Source organism: Gekko japonicus, unplaced genomic scaffold (assembly GCF_001447785.1).
Source record: "Gekko japonicus isolate JY-2015 unplaced genomic scaffold, Gekko_japonicus_V1.1 scaffold198, whole genome shotgun sequence".
In the NCBI taxonomy this organism is placed as follows: Eukaryota; Metazoa; Chordata; class Lepidosauria; order Squamata; family Gekkonidae; genus Gekko; species Gekko japonicus.
This window is the reverse complement of record NW_015161409.1, coordinates 437,613-463,099: the sequence shown is the minus strand read 5'-3', so window position 1 is coordinate 463,099 and position 25,487 is coordinate 437,613. Positions and strand designations below refer to the sequence as shown.

General features: G+C 42.5%; 1 protein-coding gene across 1 annotated transcript in view; it reads right to left on the bottom strand.

Moving 5' to 3' along the window:
* EML5 (echinoderm microtubule associated protein like 5) overlaps positions 1 to 15,124 on the bottom strand; it is a 136,937-nt gene extending 121,813 nt beyond the window's left edge. The window contains exon 1 of the mRNA XM_015426624.1: positions 14,928 to 15,124. Within this exon, the coding sequence (XP_015282110.1) occupies positions 14,928 to 15,124 (197 nt within the window). The remainder of the gene's footprint in view (positions 1 to 14,927) is intronic.
* Between the last annotated feature and the right edge of the window lie 10,363 nt (positions 15,125 to 25,487).

The window sequence follows — 25,487 nt, the reverse complement described above, 5'->3', positions numbered from 1 at the left end:
GTCAGACCTCCTCTGCCCACCATCATAGCAACCAGGCTACAGTAGCTCTAAAGGGACACATTTATAAATACAAACACAGAAGAAGCCACAAGAGGCTATAACACAGTATTACGATTATATATGGTCCCTTAGAGAATAAGATTCATAAAATAATGATAACATAAGAGTTTTAAATTAAAAACACATGCATATTGAACAGTTGTTAAACTCACAAAATTAAAAGATGTTTCTTTTCAGTAGCACAAAGTTACATATTACCCAGTTACATTGGATGAAAATTACATAAAATTTGGATCTGTTCTCATGTACCTCACTGGCATATCAAAATGAATTTCTTCATGCTGTGTCTCACTGGAAAGGCAAAATAATAAGCTACAATTGTCTAATATACTTTAGGTGACTATCTGGATTAGGTAAAGTGCCATATGCCATAAACCAATAAAATGTGGAGGGAAACTGACTTTTTCTTTGATTTGTGCCTTATATCACAAAAACCGTAATGGATAGAGGCATTATTAATATTAGTTATTTGTAACAAAGGGATTGTTAGCTTTCCAACAGTGCTTTAAAATTTGAAATTGGCCACTCAACTTATGAGTTATAGCTCAAATTAGGAAAGGTAGGAAAAATTGGCTTTGGCCATCTTGATGACATCATAAAAAGTTTAAACTACCAATCAGAATGGTTTATCACTTCAAAACATAATACATAGACATACACTTTTCAGAAAAACATCAAGAAGTCTTGCCATCTTATCTGATATCAGCAAAAACAGGATAACTACGGATATAGTACATATACAAAGGAAAAATGATTACCGTAGAGAATAGTTATTGCAGCCAGTAATAAGAAAACATTTGTATGTTTATGGTGGTAAATCTTTGGTTTATGTACTATTTGGAATTAATAAATGTTATGGAAGAATTTAATGGCAGTAGCATTTCTATGTTGTTGTTTTAGAAGAAGACTTAGCAGTTCCGACTTCGACAAAGAATAGTTGAAATGGGATTCTACAGCTAGCCTAGCCATGAGCTGGGACCAACTCACCTGGGACCAGCCTTGACCCAAAAGGGATTAACTTCACCAGAGATCATTCACAAGAGAAAAAGGGTACAGAAGTTTGCAATCGGCTTTGTGCTGATGGTACTTGAAGGTGCTTCTGAGAAAGACACTTGAGAGGATTGTATGTGAATGTACTGAAGTTTACAAATGGCTTTGTGCTAACATGAAGACAGAAGCACCATAAACCAGATCAATATTGTTTCTACATGGTTATTGTTATGAATCTATGAAGGTATATCATTTTTAAGACCTGTGTTGGTATGTCTTTCTAAGATAACAGTGAAAGAATATTTAAAGGCTCCATTACCAATTTATAATTTATTTGGTATCTATATAACTATTCTCTACAGTAATCATTTTTGCTTTGTATATATACTTTACTTGACACCAACATCTGTACTGGCCCATAGATTAAATTAAGGAAGGATGCTTTGAAAAGCTAGAAGTGGTTCAAAAATGCATGCCAAAAATATAGAGCAGTTAACTGCAGAAACAAAGACATTTGCTAAATCACAACCTGAAGAATCACATCGAACCTTTAATGTTAGATGAGATATGTACCATATTCCCCAGCCTTTCTTCCTCTGCTTTCCTTGTTCACTATTAACTTCCATAGCTACTTAGCAAGTGGGACTTCAATACTGCTTGATGACAGGCAAGGGAGGAGAGTACATAAGATGACTAAGTGAAGAATCGGATAGAAGGATGTCTGGGGGTTGCCCCTGTTCTGGTATCCCTGGCCTTGCCCCGGGGACTCACTGAAGCCATGGGGTCAATTGTCCACCCAAATCATGTGGTCAGAAGGAGGGGAAGACATCAAGGGCCTTGCTGAGACACACAACCTCCATGGAGCCAGGGAGAGAGAGAGGTAGACATCGCTGACAGAAGGGGTCGATTCAGGGACAGAGGACTGAACTATTATTGACTGTAGTAGTGCAACAACACAATATGTGTGTATGTGTCTAAGTGAGAGTGTGATATGGGCCTTTCAGGGAAGTTCAACATAATGTTGCATGTAAGATCTTTCTGAATCTACCAAGCCATGCAGCTAAATCAATACAATATAAAAAATGTGACCCATGTCCTGTCTTATTTTTCAGTGCTGCAGATCAGTAAGCATTCTTTTAAAAAATCTTCAGTTTTCCAAAGATCCTTCTACTCTTGCCTTCCTGCTTTTCTGAACCACAAACTCAGAAGAATCACGCTCTGCCAGACAAGTGACTTTCTCTCAGGGAGCTGTGGTCCAAAGCTATGTGGTCATAATCATGATTTCCTCTGATCTGCCTGCTTGGGAAACTGTAAAAGGATTTTCTAGTTGTAGTGGTAAGTTATAAATGTACTATTCTTGATGGGAACAAGACAACATAACAGTTGGCCACGGATCTGACCAAAAGGAGATTGTTTACCTCAAGTTTATCTACAACCCCAGTCTACAAGTGACCTTTGACAGGTAATTAAAAGAACACTGTGACACAATCCCTCATGCATAGCAAAAACTGTGCTAAAATTTCAGCCTCAGAACAAATATAAACTATAACGTCATTAAAAAGCAGCCTCTTTTCTTCTATGCCTTTTCAGCAAGCCAGAATTTTTCTCCATAGAACAGCAACAGCTGCTTGTTGAACAGTTCTGAAAGAAGCAGAACTTTTGAGTGATATTTACCACACATGGCAAGTAAAGGGCCAGAGAAAGGACAAATTAACTATCGAAGAAAAACCTGTGCCAATTAATGCTTTCCTCTATTGTGTCTCAAAATAGCTAGCAAGCAAACATAGCTGTCAGTCACAGCCTTTATTCTTCACAGATCACTACATCACCACATCCCTGGAAAGAGGAAACTGCTGATAAGGACCAAGACACGCATTCTTTCCACAGTCAAGACAAAAGGCATATATAGTTGCATAAAATATACTTAAAATGTTCTCATCCAACTTTACAGCCTTAACCAATTCATGCTGACATTTGACATATACCTACTTCCTATCTTTAGTATTGACACTTTAGACCTCTTTACCAATCTTTCAATCCACCTAGCTGAAAGCAATATATTGTGATCTGGCAGGTGCTGGAAATTCTGTTTTTGCAGCCCCAGGCAGAAGTTTAAACAAAAGATATAGGAGCCAAGAGGTCCACAAAACATCTTTAATGTGTTGGGTGAAATCTTGTGCAGGTCTGCATTACACAATAAAAAGCAAGGAAGCAGAAACAGGAAGGGTGGAATAGAAAAAGAGATTTTCAATACTGCTGTATCATAATTCGGGATCAGGAGTTTCTGAGGAAGAGAAGAGGATTACAGACTGCTTTACAGGAACCTTTCTCCTCCCCCTTTTTACCACTCTAGCTCTCTACATGAGTAACCTTCCTTTTCCCTGTCCCACCTACCCTGCAGCCACCACTGCATAAATAGAGACACTGCATGTTCACAGAACCAAGAGCATGCATTGCACAAACAACTGTAAAGTTATCAGCAACAAATCAGAAAGAGTAAATCAACAGGGAAAGAGAAGAAAAGTGGGGGCAACATACTGGAACAGCAGCAGGGACTCAGAATCTTCCAATTAAATAAACTGCTGTTGCTAAACTGCTGAGTGGGGAAAGATTCTATTGGACTTAGAAATTCAAAATGACACCTTGGCAAGCCATCAAGCTCATTTTTTCCCCTCCTCTTACTCATAAATAACACCTGGCAAAGGAAAAAGAACTTGATATCAATAAACATAGCACATTATTTATACTATTTCCTACCAACTTCAGTGGCAATCCACCTAGATGAAACTTTCTTGGAAAAAGAGTAAATAAGCGCAGTTTAACAGGGTCCTTGGTACATTAGAATTTATATCATTCCATCTGGTTTTTTTAAAATTATATTTGGTTTTATTCAAGAATTTAAAGTGGCTGTTTTCCTTCACAGTTTCCTATAGTTATATGTCACCCTTTTCCTCCCCACTAACTATTGTGATATGTTCCAGCACTCCTGATAGCCAGACAGAATGCTTGGGTATGAAGTGATATCCAACAGACCCTCTCTTTGGTAAATTTAGGATGGCCAGGAAAGATAATGCTTTGGTTTTTGGTAGCTGGTACTTCAAGGCTGTTTTTGTGCTAGATAAATTATTAAATAATATAGATGCTCCAAGTAGCAAAAACCAAAAAGAAAATCCATGTAATACCCTTTGTTAAGACAAACCAAACGAAACATAGTTTGAGTTTCCCAAAACTCTTCATCAGGCTCTATACTAAAAAAACAAAACAGGGAACGAGGAGGGGGGAAATTGACATAGGGAACTCTGATGTGCAAAGGGGAGTTAATATCAAATACCCTTGGCCTTGTGGGAAGAATAAAGTGAGAACAATGGTAACCTCCACTGACTGTCATTGTTCTCACTGTCTTCCTCCCACAAGGCCATCATGCATTTCAGTGCTTCTCAAGTCTGCTTGACTCCCAGACAGGAACAGACCAATGGCCTCAATATCATAGCCTGAAACAAGTGTTTCACCCCCACCCCTTTCCTTGTCTGTTTAACAGCAAGCCTATAATGAATTCTAGAGCACTCAAAATACTGCATGCTGGTTTTGTGTTATTTCAGTTGGTCTTACATGGATTTTCTTGATGAAATAATATGAAGTTGCAGTTCCATTTCCAAATGCAATTTTGGGTTTTCAAAAAAACAACAACCCACCATTGTGTAAATTCAATTTTCCTGTTCCACACTCAAAACCCTAAGAAGAAATCAAGCTTTACAATGGAAGACTAATTTTAGTAAACCTTCACAAATTATCCAGATATTGCCCAATACATACATACATACATATTTGATTTCTATACCGCCCATGACCCCCAATAGGTCTCAGAGCGGTTTACACTGAACTACTGTTCTGTAGTTTATTACCTGACTAGGGCCACAATTTCTCACAGGGTGGGGTTGCCTAGCAGCACCCATGCGGTGTATCTCCTCCGGCTTGTATTGCCTGAATATAAAGCATAATTCACCTTGCTTGCTCATACAGAGTGATTATAAGCAGAGATAAGGATTAACACAGTTCTAAAAGTCAGGAGGGTATCTATTTAGATGTCAAACAGCTACATGATGGAATTTATCAATTCGTCTTGTTTATACATTATTGAGATAAAAGGAATATATTGCAAGAAAATTCTAATAAATACATGCAAGTCACTAAAAGTTTTAAAATAATTATTTAATTTTCATGTTTATGTTTTATTCAGCTTTTAAAAGAAATCACACATATACAATTACATGAGGAATGATAAAATGAGTTCATGTAAGTTATTAGAGTGAAAATAGACACAGACTATTTTTAACAAAGAACTGTAATATATAAGACAAGATTTCTGCTATTTCACAAAGCATCTAAACCTAGTTAATTCATTTGTGCATATTTTATGTGCACCAGGAAGTGGTGTGGTAGTGATGGTTGTTCTTTTTAGCCATTCATTTGTGTATGCAATAACTGCCTTTTCTCAGACATTAACTTGTTTCCATTCCATTCATAATTATTAGGTTTCACCATATGTTTAGCAGAACAAAAAGGCAGACAGAAAGTCTGTCAGAAAAATTCTAGCTTATTATTTTTAAAATAATGTTAGAAACATTTTCTCAAAATCTAGGGCTACAAGCTGAATGTGGATTCTTACAATCTCCCTAGAACTTTCCCTGAGAAGTTTTTTTCAGCAGGTACAGTCTTGTTCTTCAGTTTGTTGAATGTGAATATGAAGTCATTACTCAACATTTATTTATTTTATTTACATTATTTATAGTCCACCTTTTTTGCATGGACTCAAGGCAGATTACACATAGTGAGTCAGTAAAATCAACAAAATGGGACGTTCAATAACTAATGCATTAGGATATTAAAAGACCAGAACCACCAGAAAGAACAGGGACATAGCATAAGTATTAACATGACACATTAAGCAGTATAGAAATTACATAATAGCAGGGGTCATTTCATAGAAAAAGAGGTGTGGGACTCATTAGCATAACTTATTAGCATAATTTATTTGCATATGCCACACCCTCTGACATCACTGGAAGTGTGTCAGAAGGCAACACCCACCGCTCAGGCTCCACTGGACTGTTTTGGATTGCTAGCTATTTTGGGGGGATGTGCAGATCTGCCCTCAAAAAGGAGGGAGAGCTTGTACATGAAGGCGGGGCGGGGGGGGCTCTGCAACTTACCTGGCTGCTTCTTGCTCCTTGTGGCCCGACTGAGGGCTGCTGGGAGCAGGGGGCGGGGCTTGTTGCATGTGTCCACCCCCTGGGCTCCTTACTGCTGGAGCTCCTGCAGGAAATGATCCCTGCATAATAGGATCCTACTTACAATATGCTATATACAGCAGCACGGCCGGACCAGCCATAGACAATTTTAGGTGGTTGCCTGGAGAACCCCCATATGGGGGGGCGCTGGAGCTGCACTGGCCTCGTACCCCGCCCGGCCCAACCCCTCCCTCGCCTCACCAAAAGACTGGGCATGTGCTGCCTGCTGTGCAGCAGGCAGCAGGGGGAAGGCAGGAAGGAGATAGGTAGGTCCCCCCGCCCCTCGCCAGAAGTCACGGGCTCCCAGGGCACCAATCTGGAAGTCAAGGCTTAACGAGGTGCCTTTGTGGGCTGGGTAGCGGGTCCAGAGGGAGCGTGAAGGCCAGGGCTGAATCCTATCTTCCGCTATTAACACCCCAGGCTGCTAACCTCTCCTCGTTTCTTGCTAGGAAGCCAGGCAGTAAGGAAAAGGTTAAAGAGAGTCCCTTCCTCCCCTCCCCTCCCCTCCCCAGCCAATCTTTCCTGGTGGTGATCAAAAGGTTGGTGGGGGGAGCTAGCTGAGAAACAACCAAAGTCTTTGGGGGAGATCTGCGTGGAGCCAAGGGGGCAAAAGAAACTAGTTGGGGGGGGGTCCCTGGAAGTCCCGCGAAGGCTGCGCTGTGTGTGCACACAACTCCATGGGGGGGGGGGGAAGAGAGGAGAGGAGGTATATTAGGCTTAGAGAGTGTGACTGGAGCTTTCCTGGCCTCTTTGGGCAGGCAATTCCACAAGATGGTAGCCACAACGGAAAAAGCATGTGTACGAGCACTTGTTGGTTTTAACCATTTGCAGGTTAACACCTGCAGAAACCCCTGCTGACATGAGCAGAGTTGTCATTGCAAAACATAGAGAGATAGGCAGTCCCATAAATAAGAGGGGCCAAGACCATGAAGGGCAGAATGGGAGTAATGTGCATGCTCTGTCTACCTCCCGCTAATAGTCAAGCCCTAGCATTCTGGGCCAGTTGGAGTTTCCAAATTCATTTTGAAGGGAGACCAATGTACAGTGCATTACAGTATTCTAGTCTCGATGTTACGGTAGCATGGATTCAGGTGGCTAGGTCAGGTGTATAAAGTTATGGGGCAATTTGGTTTCAAATAAGTTACGATACATTAACTGATTACTTCTTTCTCCTCCTTTATCACAAGTGACTTGGGTCCAACATCTTGGACTCAGTCGTGGCCAGTGATCAATGTGGACATGTAACTAAAGGTGAATCCAAATAAAAGTGAACAAATCCTATGATCTGAAGGGGGTGGGAACATTAGTCACCTGGGTTCTTTTGATTAATGGGTATAGGTCACCTAGTGTCCACTGGTTTTATTGTTCTTGGAATTTTAGGTAGCATTGGTGGCTAAGAACAGTTTTCACCAATGTCCTATGTGTCTATAACCAAGAGACACTTGACAAATGTAATGTGCTCAGCATAAACCTGCTTTTAGGGCTGGAATAGTGAAGAATATACAACCTGCTTTCTGACAAAGTGCACCAAGAACACTGGCTTGCTAGACAGATTTCAGTGTTCTACTTAGAACATATAAAACACCAAACTCTTGGGTACTTTAATTCCTATGTCCTTTAATCATCTCATTGATGAGTCAAAAGCCACTTTTTGTCCATGACCTGTATGCAGCAAGTATTAATTATGAGACACAGAAAATTGGCAGCTGTTACCCTCAAACACAAAAGTTTTTTTCTGAGATACTGTACATCTACTGAATATTTTCTAGGACTAACCTTGTCAACATAGGTATAAACTAGGATTAATAATTAGAAGGGGACCAACCTATGATGACCTAGTTACATAAGGTCAATGGCGAAAGTACTGACTTCTGTACAGCATTATGTTATTCAAATGCAAGACTGATTTTTTCACATCAAAAAAGTGGATCATCGTATTTCCATACAAATTACAATGATGTCAAATTATATTTGTGTGTGTCTATTATTTTAAGAGGTTATCTTTCTTTTGAGTAAATACATTATCTCCTGAAACAAAGGGGGAAAGTCCCTCAAGAAAGAAGCTCTCTTATTTAAAACACAGACTCTTACTGTAGTGATAATCAGGGATACTTGATCACTTACCAGTTTGACTCACAACCTGCTCAACATGTAATGATCATCAGAGCTAAACATTTAAAATGCTTGACTTCTGTGTTTGAAACACTTGAATGTAATAGTGTATGAAAAAAGACTACACATGAACAATTACAAGCTGCTCTGCCACAGTTGCCTCCACCTCTACAACTTAGGTGTCACTGTGTTCTTTATGCTAGTATCAGTCAATGCCCAATGATAGCCAAGTTGTCTGGATCTAGAGCAATTCATACATGCACATCCCTGCACTGCCTCATGGGAGCTGTAGTTATTTTTTGTGGGGAAGACCTATAGTTCTCTAGGCAGCCTCCTAAGTCATGTGACAGGCACATGGGCAAACAGGCACACACACACACACACAACCTACAGGCAATGTATTAACTGCAGTTCATTTAAATGATACACAGGCAGAAAGATGGGGTGAACAACAAAGTGATTATGTGCTTGACAAGTAGGTCGCTTCAATAGTCCTGAATGTGAACATGCACCTTCATTTCCAGTAATCAATATAGCGGGGCACAGGTGCAAAAGTAGCCACAATTTGTAATACATATATTGCAAATATAATTTATCTAGCAAGGCACAATCTGGCATTGGCACCGTAGCACATGTGGCTACTATGCAGCCACAAAACTGTTCAACATGGCACTGGAGCCAAAATTTGAACAAAAACATTGACAAAGGGACTTAATTAATCTGGCAAAGGGACTTAATTCATGTATAAATTAGTTTGTCCATAGTAACTTCAACTGGCAATTGAGCTTGTGTAGAAGTTCTCAGAATCCCGCATAATGATCAATCAAATACCTTTTAAAGGCATAACAATATAAGTAACTACATCAAAAGTAAATACAATGCTCCAGTAAAATATCGATATAATAAAAGCAGTTAGAAATTTAAAAGTTCTTATGACTAATGTGCCATATCCCCCCAAATGGGTAGGCTATTATTTTGAAATATTTAATGATCCACCTGACCCTTTAGATCATGAGGATGAAATTATTCCACCAAACATTCCTGACTGGCCTTCTGTAAATCCAGAGGAAATAATTGATCTAATTTCCAAGCTAAAAACTGGTAAGGCTCCAGGACTAGATGGGATACCTGCTGAGCTTCTAAAAAAACACGTTGACTGGTGGGCTGCTCCACTGTCCAATTTATTTACTCTTGTTGATCAATATGGGACTATTCCCAAATCCTGGCTAAATGCATTAATATTTCAAAACTATAAAAAGGTAACCCAGTCTATCCAGGAAATTACCATCCAGCCAACTTACTTTCTATTATATTCCAAACATTTAGAACATTATTGTAAAGATTTCTTGTTTTTGTGTGTGTGTGTCTCTTTAAACGTTTGGTTACATGGCTGTAGTAGATAGACTAGAGTGGTTAAGAGAGGCAAGTGTGGTATGATTGGTGATTGACAGAGAGGGGGAGGGGTTTTGGAAGTGAATCTTGTTGGATGAGTATGTGAGTCAGTCAGTAGTTTCAGTTAGATGTTGACAGTTGATGTTCAGTTAGACAGTTAGTTAGACAAGCTGTTCTGTGTTGAAGCAGTTATAAACTGACAGCTGCGGTTGTTCAGTGAGACAGAGAGAGAAAGCTGAAAGTTGAATGTATAGGAAACAGTAAAGTAAAGTTTAAGTGACCAACAGTTAAAGGAAAATCTGAGGGTCATAACAAAAAACAGTGAACACATATGGCATTGAGATAAACAAGTGTTACAAAGTTACGTGAAAAGATCCCTGTCAGTGAGGGAGAAGATTGTGTGTGATACCAAGGCAATTGTTCATCATTTACACATTCCTAGTTACATTGTACCACCCTCTTATTTAGTATTTGTTTCAATAAATCCTCTTTTATCAAAGTTTATACCAGCCCTGAATGACATACTTCCCAGGACCACATAGTTCCTCGTGAGCCTTGAACTCGGTCTACCAAACCAGTAAGCAAAAGTAAAAGCATAAAGGTTTGGAAATCCTTAAAATTTCCTGGTGGCAGCAGATTCTACCCAGTTAAACATAATAAAGAGAACTTTTAAAGTGAAAATAGTCCTCCCCAATAAGGAGGACGTCACAATTGTTTTAGATTGGTTGACTACAGGAAAGATAATTGGTCCAGAGTAGATTGGTTTCTCCAAGGAAAAATTGCCAGATCACTGCTTCTGCCTCACTTTTTTGGCAGATAAATATTTGAAACCCAAGGGAGGGAAACTATATGCTGCTTCATCGATCTGAAAAGTGCATTTGATTCGATCTCTAGAGGCCAATTATGGGAGAAATTAAGTTTTGGGGATGGAGCCTCGATTACTCTTCTTACTCAGAAAACGCCATGCTGCTACTTCAGGTGTGGTTAAGGTATCCCCTGATGGTCAATTTACATCCAGCTTTCCAATCACTAAAGGTGTTAAACAAGGTTGTGTCCTTGCCTCTTATCTTTTTAACTTATTTCTGAACGTTATGAAGCATTTTATGTTTTCCATTAATGGCCACTCCCCTTATATAGAAAAGCAAGCTGCTCCCCTCATAACAATAAATCTACATTTCAAGTATTAAATTAATGTTTTTAAGAATGTAGGTAAAATTCAGACCTTCCATGGCTATTGTGTAGCTATGTCAATATTTTTCAGCTAGTTATGAAAAAAATCTATGTTTTAAATAAAAATGAATTTTTTAATTAACAAAAATTCCAGACAGTTACAAAATTCAGGGCATGATTCCACCAGAATCTTGTTTCCATCATAGTTCCTCATGCTTGACAGTATCAGAAAATCTAGGCTCAATCTCATGGCATTTTCACTTATTCCCCCCCCACACCAGTACCCAAGCTTTTAATTAGCTTTTTAATGGTCTGCTTTGGTTTTATGGAAAGTTATTATGCTGTTTGCCTAATGTCCTTTTTAATGGCTTGTTTCTATATTGTGATGGTGTTTTAATTGTAAGCTGTCTCAAGCACGACTCTGAATAAATGGCATAGAAATAGAATAAACAAGAGGCGGGACTCGCGATACTTGGGGGGGGAGTATTCCCCACAGCTCCCGGTCTGCAGAAGCAGAAGACGCGGCAGCAGATGAGCCCAGCTTTCTCCCTCCCCCCTCCTTCCCCAGCGGCAGCAGCGAGGCTGACCCACCAAGCTTCCCTCCCCAGCAGCGGCGGTGGCGAGGCCAGCCCACCAAGCCTTCTCCTGCCTCCCATCCCCTGTGGTGGTGGCGAAGCCTTTTCAGAGCATTCCCTGCGCACGCGCAGGGAATGCTCCTTTACTTTTGAGGGGATTTAAGTATCCCCCCTATAGGTTTTTTTTTACAGTTTTTAGATTTTTCTGCACATCTGGGGATTGCCCAAAATGTGCAGGAAAATCTCCCTGCCCCCCAAGTGCTCCCGATGTGTGAATTTAGATATCCGCACGCGGGGGCGCCTTGGCTATTAAATATATAGATAAATAAATAAAGTATTTCCTCAACAAGTCTGCTGCTTGCTGGTTTTCAGTAGCTGCTTTAAAACACTGAAATATTGGTGAAACAAATTATGGATAAGAATTTTTCTCTTTCTCACTAAACAGAAACTTTCTAACACTCTGACTTTTCTATGCTCCTTTACAAATACAAAAGTTATACAATATAGCTTACTAACTAGACAAATGCCACCATTGTCAAGCATTAAAAGTAAATATTCTGTCTCAAGAAAACAAAGCTTCAGAAACTGTATAAATTATGCAGATCAAGGAATTTTGGATATAATTTTGTCATCATTGACAGGAGACTGAATCTGGTGGAACATCCTTGTGTGGGGGAGGGAGTCACCAGGACTCCGGCATCAGGTTAGGAGCTTCACAACCCCAGCCACAGAATTCTGGGATACCCACTGCTCTAATGGTGAACCTGCCAGTTTCCAGAAATCTGTTGCAACCCCACAACCACCACCACCACCACCGTCACCACCCCGCCAAGTTCTATTTTCTGTGTTTAACACTGGATACCTGGCTGGACAGCTCCACTGTCGGCTGAAACCCTGACTTGCTATTAGGGTTCCCAATGGAAAGCTCCACTGCTGGTTTTGGACTCAAGTACACAATCCATTGTGTATTATTGTGTCCTTGGCTTTTACTGTTGGACCAACATGGCAGTAAACTACTAATCTCTTTGAAGTCAAGCCCACAACTTGCTGCTACTTCTGCAGCAAGTTGTGGGGGGACTTTAACAACTACATCAAGGAAAGGCAAAAATGTGAGCCACAGAATGTGATAATTTCTTTATTTTTATTTATTTACAAAATGTATACCCCACCTTTCTGCCCTTATTTTGTACTGCTTCTGCTCAAAAGGGGCAAATAAATATGCACATCACTCAACCCCCCCCCCCAGCCAGTGGAAACCTTTCTTGGCACCTAAGATTTTATCAGACACTATCCACAAATTCGGCAGCCATATGGGCTAAAAAGGTGTCTTACTTTGTAAATTAAATTTGAGTTTCTATGGATGTTTGTACTTTTCAGTATAGACTCATGGCATTCAGACACCTCAGTTTGTTGTATGCAAGAAAAATCATACAAAAAAAGACTGAAGTTCAAAGAAAATGTACCAAGAAATTAGAACTGCTAGTGCCACCTAACTGTCCAGAGGTATTTTATGGGGCATATGCAAATATATTCTGTTGTCCTCTTGATGGACGTCTGGGAGTTACTTCGGTTGCAAACAATCAGGAATACAAGTAATCAAAAACAAAACATCTACTACACAGCAAAACTGCATTAATGGGAAATAATATCACTCTGAAATTGATTTAGATTTTTCAGATCAAGGGTTCATTTATTCTGATATTTAATTAAAACTTCCCAAACCATCATTGCATAGAAAAATGGGAAATCAGCTAAGCTTAGGATTCAACAAGAAGCAATGCCCTATTTCTTGCTAGGGATCCACAAGTGCCAAATTTTGTGTATGTACAATATGCACAAACATCAACCATCAAAGATAGAAAAACTAAGGGGAGGTTCCATTGTCATTAACTGTAAAAAGATTCATAGATAAAACAAAGCAAAACTGCTCCAAATACTCAATATTCAGCTTTTTCAGTTATCACTATATATTAAATCACTAAACATATTATATAGAATTAATGGTACTTACTTTCAAGGTTTTATATCCCTTTTCTAAGATTATTTGGCAATTCTGCCTTAACTATGAAAGCCAATACTGAACAACTGTGATTACAGTCACATACACTACAGCTGTATTGAAACAAATAAAGACAATATTTAATGCTGCAGAACTGGGTCACAGTTACATAACGTGCAAGAATTTTTTATTATTTTTTTAGTTTAGTGACTTGAACAAACCAGAGAGATTCAGGAAAATCCATGACCTGAAGCAAAGACAGGAAGTGTATTATACTGCAGTGCCAGTATAGGTCAGATTTTTGTTGCAGGTTGGCATGGGGGGGGGGGTCAGAGAGACAAACTAGTCCAAATTATCACAGTGCACTTTTTGGAAGTGAATGAAAAGAATCAAAAAGACCCAGATCCAAATTGTAGGGAGAGATTTAACATCACCACAACCCTTTTCAACCCCTCCAGAAATTCATGCTGTGCAAACCCAAGACTGGAGAAAGCCCCACTGGCTAGACCAGTAGGATTCTGAGTACACCAATTTAGGATGACACTAACAGAGCTCACAATAAATACTTCAGAAATATGGTCAAGAATTTAATTGGTATAGGGGGAAGGCAGGAACCTAAGAATGCTGTATGCCTCTGGTGTCTGAACCTGACATAAGGATGAAACTAAGAAGCTGTCCTCAGTTGATCTCACCCACTGCAACATTAGGGATCACTGATAACAGATGTGTGTGCACACAATGAGACAAACAGAAAGAAGCAGAAGTGGGTTATGAAACCCAGTTGTTGAAAGCAAAAAGGCATTTATATAATTTTAAAAAACATTCTGACTGTGGCTTTTTTAAAAGACACACAGGCACACATCGGGCAAATGCACGGGGATCCAAACTTTCCTTCCTGATAGATGCAGGAGGAAATATAGGGCTGCTTATTGGCAGTGTGTGCCCTTGACATTGGAGTCAAGATCATTTCCAGGCTATTCGCCGGGTCAAAAGAGAGAGAGAGAGAGCAGAACTGCAGCGAAGGGGAAATGTGCCTGGAGGACGCTGAAAAGGGACTGCCTGCGCGAGAAAGAGAGGGAGAATAATATTCCACGGAAGAATCCCGAAGAGCAACCCGAATGCATCTGGGAGGCTGAGATCAGACGAGGACCCGCTGCCCTAAGGAGGGCGCCTGCTCGACGCTGCTGCGGGGAGAGAGAGTGGGGGGGAGGGGGGGAGCGGGAGAGAGAGAGAGCGGCAGGAGGACGCGGCGGCTGCCTGAGGCGATCGAGCGCGCGGTCCAGTGACGGGAGGGAGTCCCTGCAGAGACGGCGCCGGGAGGAAGCCTGCCTGCCTGCCTACCTGATGATGTCGTCCTGGTGCCCCAGGTAGAATTTCTGCCGGTGCTCGCGGGGACTGTAGACCACCCCGACGCCCGCCACGAAGTAAACGATCTCCTTGGCCGCCGTGTAGTAGAGGTTGTTGCGGCACTGGTGGCCCCGGTAGCCATAGACCCACTCCAGCCTCAGGTGGCACTTCGGGGCGCTCCGGTCAGCCATGGCCCGCCTTTCCGCTTCGGATCCTCCCCGCCGGAGCTTCCGAGGGAGGGAGGGAGGGAGGGAGGGAGGGAGGGAAGGCGGCGTCGGTCCCGCGTCCCGGTCCCACCCCAGTCCCCCCGCCGGGATTGGTGTCTCCCCCCGCCGCCTGCCTTAATCCCTGGCCGCCGACATGGAGCTGCCTCCGCGAGACGCCGCCGCCAGTCGGTCCTCCTCTCACAGAGGGCGTCGCGGACCGCGCTGGCCTCGCCTCTTCCTCGCCGCGCCGCTGCTAGACATGGCTGCGCGGCGACACAGCGCCCGCTCCTCGCCTACTAGCATCCACCCGCTGCTGGGCCCGGCGGCCACTTTGGCGGTGGCCACGCCGAGCGGAGAGAGGGAGGGAGAGAGAGAGAAATCCCTGCCCTTCCCCGCCTGAGCGCCCCGCTTCGACTTCGCCCGCCTGCCTGCCTGCCCCGCGCGGCTCCAGCCCGCCTCGCGCGCCTCCCGCGACCTCAGAGCCGCCCGGCCTCCCCCTCCCTGGTTGCAGCCCTCTGCGGCTGCGCGGTCTCTAGAGCCTCATCGTCCTCTCCCCTCGGCGCCTTTTCAACCGGCTGGAAGGTGTCTGTGCTGCTTTCCTTTCACTGCGCGCGCGCACACGCGCACACGCGCACACACACACCCGCCGCTCTGGCGCGGGATGCGGTGACAGGGCTATCCTGCTGCACCTCAAGAAAAAGGGCGCGAAGGGATGAGGGAGGAACAAGGCTGTCTTGCCCTCACAGAAAAGGGAGCGGAGGGGAGGGAAGACACGAACGCCGGAGAGTCAAGGACGCAAAAGGACTCGAAAAGTACTAGTCAACGCCGCGAGGATAACGAGACGCCCCCCAACCTTGATTAAAGCGACGAAGACTTCTGTCACCCGTTTCCAAGAGCAAGCCCCTCGCTTAATGCGTTCTGTATTTAAATCTAAAGCCAAAAGAACGACATCACGTGACGTCCTGGGTGTAAGGTGACAGAAAAGGTCTTCCCGCTTTACCTCATTAGCAGGTTCAAGTGCAAAGACTTCCCGCCTCCCCATTAGAGCACTTCAGCTGAACTAATACAAATCGAAGTTTTTTGTGTTTGTGTTCAAGCTGAGTCGTGTTTCCTGGCAGCTCTATCCTTTGTCAAATCTGGATGCGCTAACTCCTGTAACAAGTGAATCAGGTTATGGAGTACAACTTTGTACATCAATAAAAGCAGAGCTCACACATTAAAAAAAAAAAAAATCGAAGATTTTACAAAGCAAATGACCCGTTTTCAGGTCAAAATCACAACCTTCCCGGCAAGGTAATTCGCAGAGTCCGGTATGAACAAGCATTAATTCAGCTGTGCTCTCACTGCTCTCTGTCATTTGTTGCAGAGCAAGTCTAATGAAATCACTCACCCCAGGCAAACGTTGTGCACCCTTAAGGCGTTTGCCACTCTCCATGGTCCTGAATTTTGTGTAGCTCACGTTTATCGTCACACAGTTTTTATTCTGACTTCTTGTCAGTTGAGGCACTTCTTCAGGATACTTTAAAGTACCGGAGAGGTTGCACGTATGTTATTGCTATAATTATTATTCTGATTCTATAATTATTATGCATCTATCAAAAATGGTGGGATCTGGTCTGTGGGGTCACGAAGAGTCGGACTCGACTGTGCAACTGAACAACAAAAAATACACTTGAAAGTGGTAGAGCACTTGCTTTGGATGCAGACGGTCCCATATTCAATCTCCTGCATCTCCAGTTAGAAAGGAGCAGGCTTTGGAATCTGGAATAACTCCATCCTAGGCTCAGAGATACATTGCCAGACAGAATAAACAATATTGACCTTGCTAGAACAATGGTTTGACTCATTATAAATCAGCCTCATGTGTTACATTTATGGGAAAGTGCATAAAATAGCAGTCCACAGCATATTCACTGTGCAATAAAAAGGAATTACAGATAAAACATAATGAATGCTAATCTTCACCATTACCACTGGTACTTGCACACAGGCCACTATCAAAAAGCTGCGCAAATAAAAAGGTCATAAAATCAGACTCAAGCCCTGGCAAATTCCCAGTAAAGAGGAGTTCAACAATCAGGGATTTGCCCTTGAGAATGTTTTGTCACATATCTCTGCAATCTTTACAACTTGGCAAACAGTAAACTCATGAGGGTCTCTTTCTTTGATCTTAGAGCTCATTGGAGATGGGCAGAGGCATTCTCTTAATTATGTTGGGCTCATCATGTTAAAGCTATAAACCAGTGGAATGAATTTTGCCTAAAATCAAATGGGAGTGCCCAAACTGGAGTGTGAATATTGCATACTCTCAGGAGCATGTTTTTTTAACTACGGCTGTAAGAATTATCTATGCAAAATATTGGAAATTACCGGAGATACCAACAAAACAAGAACTTGTAAACAAAATCTTGGAGGCTGTGGAATTGGATAAATTGACTTTATTGATAAAAGGCACAACAGATTCGACATTCCAGAATATTTGGTCACGGTTCTATAACTGGTATGATAAACATATGTAGGCAAGCTTGCAAGAGACAGACTAAGAGTTTACTAAATGAAATATATACCTGTTAGGATGATAGAGACAGAAAAGTTGCTTACACAGTTCATGAGAAATTGTTATTAAGGTGGAATAGGCATCAGTATAAAGATTGGAAAAATTGAAAATAACCTCCATGTATCTGTTTGTACAGGGTTGTATGTATGTATATGTTATGATTGTTTGTGTATGTTATGTTAAAAATGTAATAAAAACCTGCCCCTTTGGGGGCAGTTTAAAAAAAAGAAGAAGCACATTGTGTAAGGAAATGGGCTGTCACATTCTGTACCAGCTAAGAGAAAGGTGCCCCACATAGAGCTTAAAACAGCAGTACAGCCTTAACTCTATAAAGGCACCAGGGTTGTAAAATTGACATCTAAAAAAAGCTACCTTAAAAACCACATGAGGATGTATTCCAGGCTGCTACTACAACCCAGAACTCCAATTAGAACTCCTAGAGCACTCAGGGGCTAAACCCAATTGTCAGATTAGGAAGAATTTGGATTCAAAGTAGTGACAGAGTATGTGCCTATGTTCTGCCTCAGTCAACGACAATGATATTAATTAGGTGTATTGTAGTGACTGTTACTGAGTGATTCACCATATATTTACTTCAAACCGCTACTGTGTATGCTACTAAGTTAAATACAGGTTTGCTTGTTCAATGTTGTATACAGCACATTTTCTCCAGCAACAGCTGGTAAAGATTTTGCATTTTAAACCCTTCAGTAAGGCTGAGTCATGTTGCCAGTTTCTATATGAATTTTCCAAGCATGCAGCAAAAACTTTGGCCCATTTGTATACAGAAGAACTGTGGGTGGAATGACTAGAGTGCAGGTGGCACTTGGCTAACATGGAAACCTACTGATTGACATGGATCATCCAGTGAAGCCGTTCTCTAGTGGCGTTGGTAATGAATAGCACAATGCATCTAGGCTGTCTTCTTGAAGAACCTGTCATCTTCTATTTGATGGAATTCACTTGACACCTACTCTGCAACTAAGAAGACAGAGTATCTCCAGAACAGCAGAAAACATCTGAAGGCTTTCTACATATTTTTGCTGAACATATTAATACACAAAGCTGCCTTATACCAACTCAGAGCACTGGTTCAGCTAGACATTGTTTACTTCTGACAGGCAGCTGCTCTTCAAGCACCCATACAGAAGTCTTTCTGAGCTCTGTTGTTCTATGTTAATAATATACCGGAATATATTTATTAATTATTTGTAAGTACAAATTCAGCGAGAAAAAGAAATGCCAGATGTTCAATCTGGATTCAGAAACGGAAGAAGCACTAGAGACCATATTGCAAATTTATGTTAGTTACTAGAGCACAGGAGGGAATTTCAGAAGAAAATCAGCTTGTTTTTCATAGATTACAGCAAAGCTTTTGACTGTCTGGGTCATGAAAAGCTATGGCTGATTTTAAAAGAAAATGGGTGTACCTCAGCATCTGATTGTTTTGATGTGCAACCTGTACTCTGGAAAAGAGACTACAGAATATAGAGAAAGAGAGTACAGAATATGGAGAAAGAGAATGGTTTCCAACTGGCAAATACAAGGATGTATTTGATCTCCCTATCTCTACAGTCTATACACAGGACATATCATAAAGGACAGCTGGATTACATTTAGATGACGGTAGAGTGAAACTTGGTGGAAGGAACATTAACAGTTTGAGACAAACAGAATAATGTTGTAAACAGAATCCCCCCTTTTTGTTGTATGTATGTATGTATGTTTGTTTTTCTTTATGGCAGAAAATAGTGAGGACTTGAAATAACTACTGATGAAGGTTAAAGCAGACAATGCTACAGCAGGATTACAGCTGAACATCAAAAGGACAAAAGTAATGACTACTACAGAATTACACAACTTCAAGGTTGACAATGAAGAAATTGAAACTGTTCAAGATTCTCTGTTCCTTGGCTTCATTATCAACCAAAATGCAGACTGCAACCGAGAAACCAGGAGACTGAGGCTAGGAAGAGCAGCCATGAAGGAGCTAGCAAATATCCTTAAGTGTAAGGATGTGCCACTGGTGACCAAGATCAAATTAATTCTTGCCATAGTATTCATTACTATGTATGGGTGTGAAAGTTGGACAAAGAAGAAAGCTAACGAGGAGGAGGAGGACACTGGATTTATACCCTGCCCTTCACTCAGAGTCTAAGAGTGGCTTACAATCTCCTTTCCCTTCCTCTCCCCACAAAAGACACCCTGTGAGGTAGGTGGGGCTGAGAGAGCTCTGAGATAACTGCTCTGAGAGAACTTGTGACTGACCCAAGGTCACCCAGCTGGCTTCATATGGATAAGTGGGGAATCAAACCTGGTTCTACAGATTAGAGTCCACAGCTCTTAACCACTACATCAAACTGGCTCTCAAGTTGATTCACTTGAAATATGGTGTTGGAGGAGATTTTTATGGATACCATGGACCACTGAAAAGACAAATAAGTGGGTTCTAGATCAAATGAAGCCTGAACTCTCCCTAGAAGCTAAAATGACTAAACTGAAGCTATCATACTTTGATCCCATTATGAGAAGACAAAGAGTCAAAGACAACAATGCTAGGAAAGAAGAGTTGGATTGACTCAATCTAGGAAGCCACAGCCCTCTGTTTGCAAGACCTGAGTAAGGCTGTTAACAATAGGATGTTTTGGAGGTCATTCATTCATAGGTTCAGGTGGATAGTCGTGTTGGTCTAAACAGCAAAAGAATGAAGTTTTGAGTCCACTAGCATCTTTAAGACCAACAACGTTTAATTCTAAGTATAAGAATTAAACTTTGTTGGTCTTAAAGGTGCCATTGGACTCAAACTTTGTTCTACTATATCATAGGGTCGTTGTAAGTCAGAAGTGACTTGATGGCACTTCACACACACACACACACACACACACACATTCAGCTGTCTGGTGGCAAAATACTACTGTCACAAATTATTTCCTATTGCATATAACTATTAATCTACACAGTGTGTTGTATTGAAGGTTTTAAACTAAAGAATCCCTGATATCAACGGACAGCAAAATTACTCCTCTGCACTTCTGCTAGTCACTGCATTACTCACATTTTCCCCTTTAGGCTATGCTGCAAATTACCAGATGCAAAAGAACTGGCAGTGCAATCCTAAACACAGTTATACCCTTCAAAGCCCACTGACCTCAACAAACTCAAAAAGACGTAACTCAGTTAAGGATTGCACTGTCAGTTTCCATGGCCTGCTTCCATCTTTGCATTGCTAGTCTATTGTTTATGAATGGATGTAATCCAACTTGTTTGTCTATATAGAGTGCAATCAACTTATACTGTATGCAAAAGCTTCAGTGGCATTAAATGAAGTGCATAAAGACAGGCTGATTAAATTTTGTTGCCTTTGCTAGCTGTGTTCTTTCATGGAAAATCTGATTTCCATCTCCCAGATGAAATCGATTCAGAAGTGCAACAGAACTAAATATAGAACTCTTCTAAATTCTAGTTTTGTGACAGCAATTGCAGAAATGGTTCCACCTTATCATAATGTGATCTAAATGCGATCAAAATGACAGCCCTTAAATGCATTATTCAGTTTTTCTTCCTTTTTTGATATTTCTGTATAACTAAAATACTGCAGGCTCATTAGTCTAAATTTCATATAATATTTATATTTGTGAATATTTGATACATATTAATGCATGTCATTAAACTACATATTTTAACAACACAGTCGGGGGGGGGAGCAAAAGTGCCCAAGGACTCAACAAAGTGCTATGCCAGTGTACTGCCAATATATGCCAATGAGATGGCCCAGTAGACCACCCTGGCAGCATTGTGCCCCGGCTGGGTGCCAGCAACACAATGGCATGGAGCAATATCAGTGCAAGCTGTTGTGCCAGCAGGAAAAGGGGAAAGCCAGAAGTGTGGCAGGAACTAGTCATCTCCCTAAGCCACCCCAGCCAGAGAATGCCCCCAAGAACCAGCAGAAAGTTATGCCAGCAAAAACCACACTGAAGCCCATAGGCACGCAGATAATGGAAAAGGCAAAAAGCACCCCCTACAGGCAAATCCCTACCCAGAAGCACAGGATGGCAACTATAGCTAAAGTCAGTTATGCATCTCCCCAGTGGTGACTGTCGCACAGCGCGTTTGGTAGTATGAACCAGCACCTCAGTCACACTCGCACTCACCAGCAGTCTTTCACTCACCAGAGGCTTTCCTATAGTCAACCACACTGAGACAGTCCAGTGGTTACTATATACAGGAATTTATTTACAATATTTACAGCTCTCCAACAAAATGCTCTGCCAGACTCCATCCATCATCAAGAGAGATACATACAGTGGTACATAACTACATTACTACATATATACATAGATCAGCCAATCAGATCAGTGGTGACTCACTGTGACTTGGCTCAGCTCTGCCAAGTCTAAACCGGCTGGATCTGGTTTACTGCAGCTGTCAGATAGATCCTAGAGATCTTGGTGCTGAAGCTTACACACTGACAGTGACTACTTCTCCTCTCTTGCACCCAACCCCCCCCCCCAACACTATATAAATACCATCCAGGCTGCACCATAGTTCAGTAGGTAGGGTACATGACACAGGACTTTGTCTTAGATGTTTCTGATGTGCACACTTAGAGCGTACAGTGTTGCACTTGCATTTTGATGGTGGAAAAGGCAAAGAGAGGGCACTTATTACCACTGAGGGAGCACTTAGCACCATCGGCCAAAGGGGACAGCAAAGTTCATGCTATTTGGCTAACACATCTTTTTCCAGATCCCTTACAAGTATCCCATCTGTGGGGACATAAACCAAAGGGGTGACCATGCACCAACAGGTGAACAGGGGCAGGTATCCAGCTGCCCTAGGCCAGCAAGCTGCACCAGCCTCCCCCTCGTATGAGCCTGGGTGCCATCTTGACAATGCTGGCTCCCTCACCCAAGGCTTGAAGTGTGTTTGCATGGGGGAGACTCAAGCCAAGCCCCCACCCTAGCAATATGTCCCATGTCATGTAATGAGGCATAATCCCAAGAAACTGCACCCAGGATAGCTGCCTATGGGGGGGGGCTGTCAGCACACTCCCTTGCTAGGGCACCCCCAGGCGGGGAACAGGGCACAACTGTGATTGAGAGTGCTGGGCAGCTGTCCCATGGTGCTCTGTGGATCAGCTGGCCAAGCAACCATGGAACCCATTCCCTTGCAAGATTGTCACCCTATGCAGCAGCACTTCCTTATGAGATCAGTAAGTCTAATTTGTAGGAGTAACACATGCACCTGAGGGGAGTCCCCTGGCAACTGGAACCCCTTGAGGGAGTCCCCTGGCAACTCCCTCAAGGGGTTGGAGTTACAGACCCTGCCAGGGTTCCACAGGCATGGCTGTAGCGGTAATGGCATCCATGCTGTTTGCCATCACTGCACATTTGTTTGGCATTTCTGCAGGTGGTGATTCAACAGGGAGACCTTGGAACATGACGCAGTTCTTTACCCCTCTGCTCAGTCATTGGTTCCAACCTGGCTCATGGAACAGCCTGTCTGGGGCAGCCGTTCATCTGCTAAGTCCACTCCATTCACATGCATGCCATAGTAGAGACAGCTCAGCCTGTCTCCCCTTGCCCCCTGGGAACTGCTTGCAAAGGTATAGGAGCCATTCCAAAGGGAGGGAGTTGGCACCCCAATTCATTGTACCATCACGGTTTGTTCTTCAATAAAATCTGGGGTGGACTCTAGGTGGATGAGGTGCAAGGAGTCCAGGTGGATGAGGTGCAAGGGAGCTGCTGCCATGGGTGCAACATGGATGGGTTGTGAAGGGGCATCCTATTCCTCCTTCTGTGGTTTGTGGGGGCAAAATGTCAGCTCCAAGGCTTTTGCCTACCTCTTACCACTCTCCACGTGGGAAATGAACCAGGAACCCTAGCCATACCATCCTAGTGCCTTTCACTGAGCCATGCCTGTCTTTGCTGTATTCTCTCGCTGGTGACTGGTGGTGACATCAGAGCTGTCATGGAGTGGGTACTACCTGATGGCATGTCTCTGTTCCGTCTTCTTGGCCCAGTGGGTAGGACGCTGTTCTTGAATGTGAGGGATTGTGTTGAGCCAGCTTCCCTCCCTCTCTCCCTCCCATACTTTTACAGAAGAAGGGTGTGTGGCTTCAAACAGGGATGGTTACTTGTGGACAGCACTTTTGCTGCCAGTCGAGACCCTTGCTGAGGCGGGGGTGGGCATGTTATCAGCTGCACTGGTATCATTCCACAATAGCCCTCAAGGTTGGTCTGTTCAATTAATACTAGGCATTGTGTGTGTATATAACAATAATCCTAAAAAATCAAACTATGAGAGGGTACAGCATGGAGTTAATGTAAAAAATAGTACTAAAGTATAGTAGAAAAGGGGCACAACATCAGGACTTGTGGGAAACAATTTATATATATTCATTATATATATTCATTAATATATTCTGTAATGTACTGCCGCCATTACCTCGTGCGCTGACCATTGGTGCCCCGCGGCCAAGCGCTAGCCAAAGCTTCGTCCAGCATAAACAATAGACCAGTGGATCCTAGCCCGCACCAATCAGAGGGCTAGGTCCACAGCCGGGAGCCTATGAGACTCCCGGCTACTGTAAATAACCTATAGGGTTAATAGAGGTGTGTTTTAGGTGGTGGGTTCTATGCATATATACCGGCCTGCGTGCCGGCTTCTCTTGTCTTGTTCTGAACTAATAAAGTACTCTTGCTGAATCACTCGCCTGCTTTGAGTACTTTTCATATTCATTAATTAGAATACCTACAGTTCTACAAGGTCAGATAGTTAGCAAAATTTAGTACACTTGGGCCTGACCTAAAGACATATATTACAAATTTGGGTATGCCAAATGAGTTTGCTGCTCCTAAGGTTTTCTCAGTATCTTCCTAAGGGCAAATGTGGTGATGGTCACCTGCACAGATGGCTTTAAAAATAAGGGGAGCAATTCATGGAAAAGGAAGGGTATATGCTGCAAAGGGGATGGGGCAGCAGCCACCCTTTCCAAGAATGAGGAGGAACTGGTGCTGACAGGGCTGACCCGACAGGACCAGTAGCAGTGCAATGGAGGTCAGGCACGAATGGGAGTTTTTCAGACTCTCAGGATCAAAAGTCATGTGAGTTTCCAGGGTGTTGCCTGAATTCTTATGGCATTGTTGGTGTGCACGTAAGTGTGTGACCTGCAACTGTGCCCTCCCCCTTTTCAACTTGAAGGAATGCCAGGAGAATAACAGTTCGTACCTAGTACGAAAAAGGCTTAATCGACAGATGGTGTTAATGGGGGCCATAGAAGTGGAATCAAATACAAAGCAAAATACACCAAAGTTTGAATATCTACTGAAAGCTAAGCCACTTTACTTAAGTAAAGCTTGCTTGGCTTGGCAAGAAGTGAATGGGAAAGAAACGCAGGATGTGATGGGTCAATTTAGCCAGGCACAACCCGTATGCTGTGCAGACAGCAATGGACGTAAACAGATTAAATCCACTCAGACCTGCACACTTCGACTCAACTGAGTTATGCTGAGCATACCAACCGTCAGAGTTTAGTTACGCACGCAGACCGTGGATGGAAAAAGCCACTCTTCTGCTCCAATTCAGGCTCTTTTCGTTATTATTATTTTCTGCAATGTAATGAAGCCATGTGCCTCTCTGGATATTACACTGTCTTTGGGTCTTCCTCCGCCGCCAGCCAGCACCTTCTCCGTGCTTAAAGCGTAGGGGCCGAACAAGTGAGCACTCGGTGAAGTCTGGCTGCAGATCTTTGCTTTTCTCTCAGGCAGTTGCTTAGCCGCCTATGCCCGC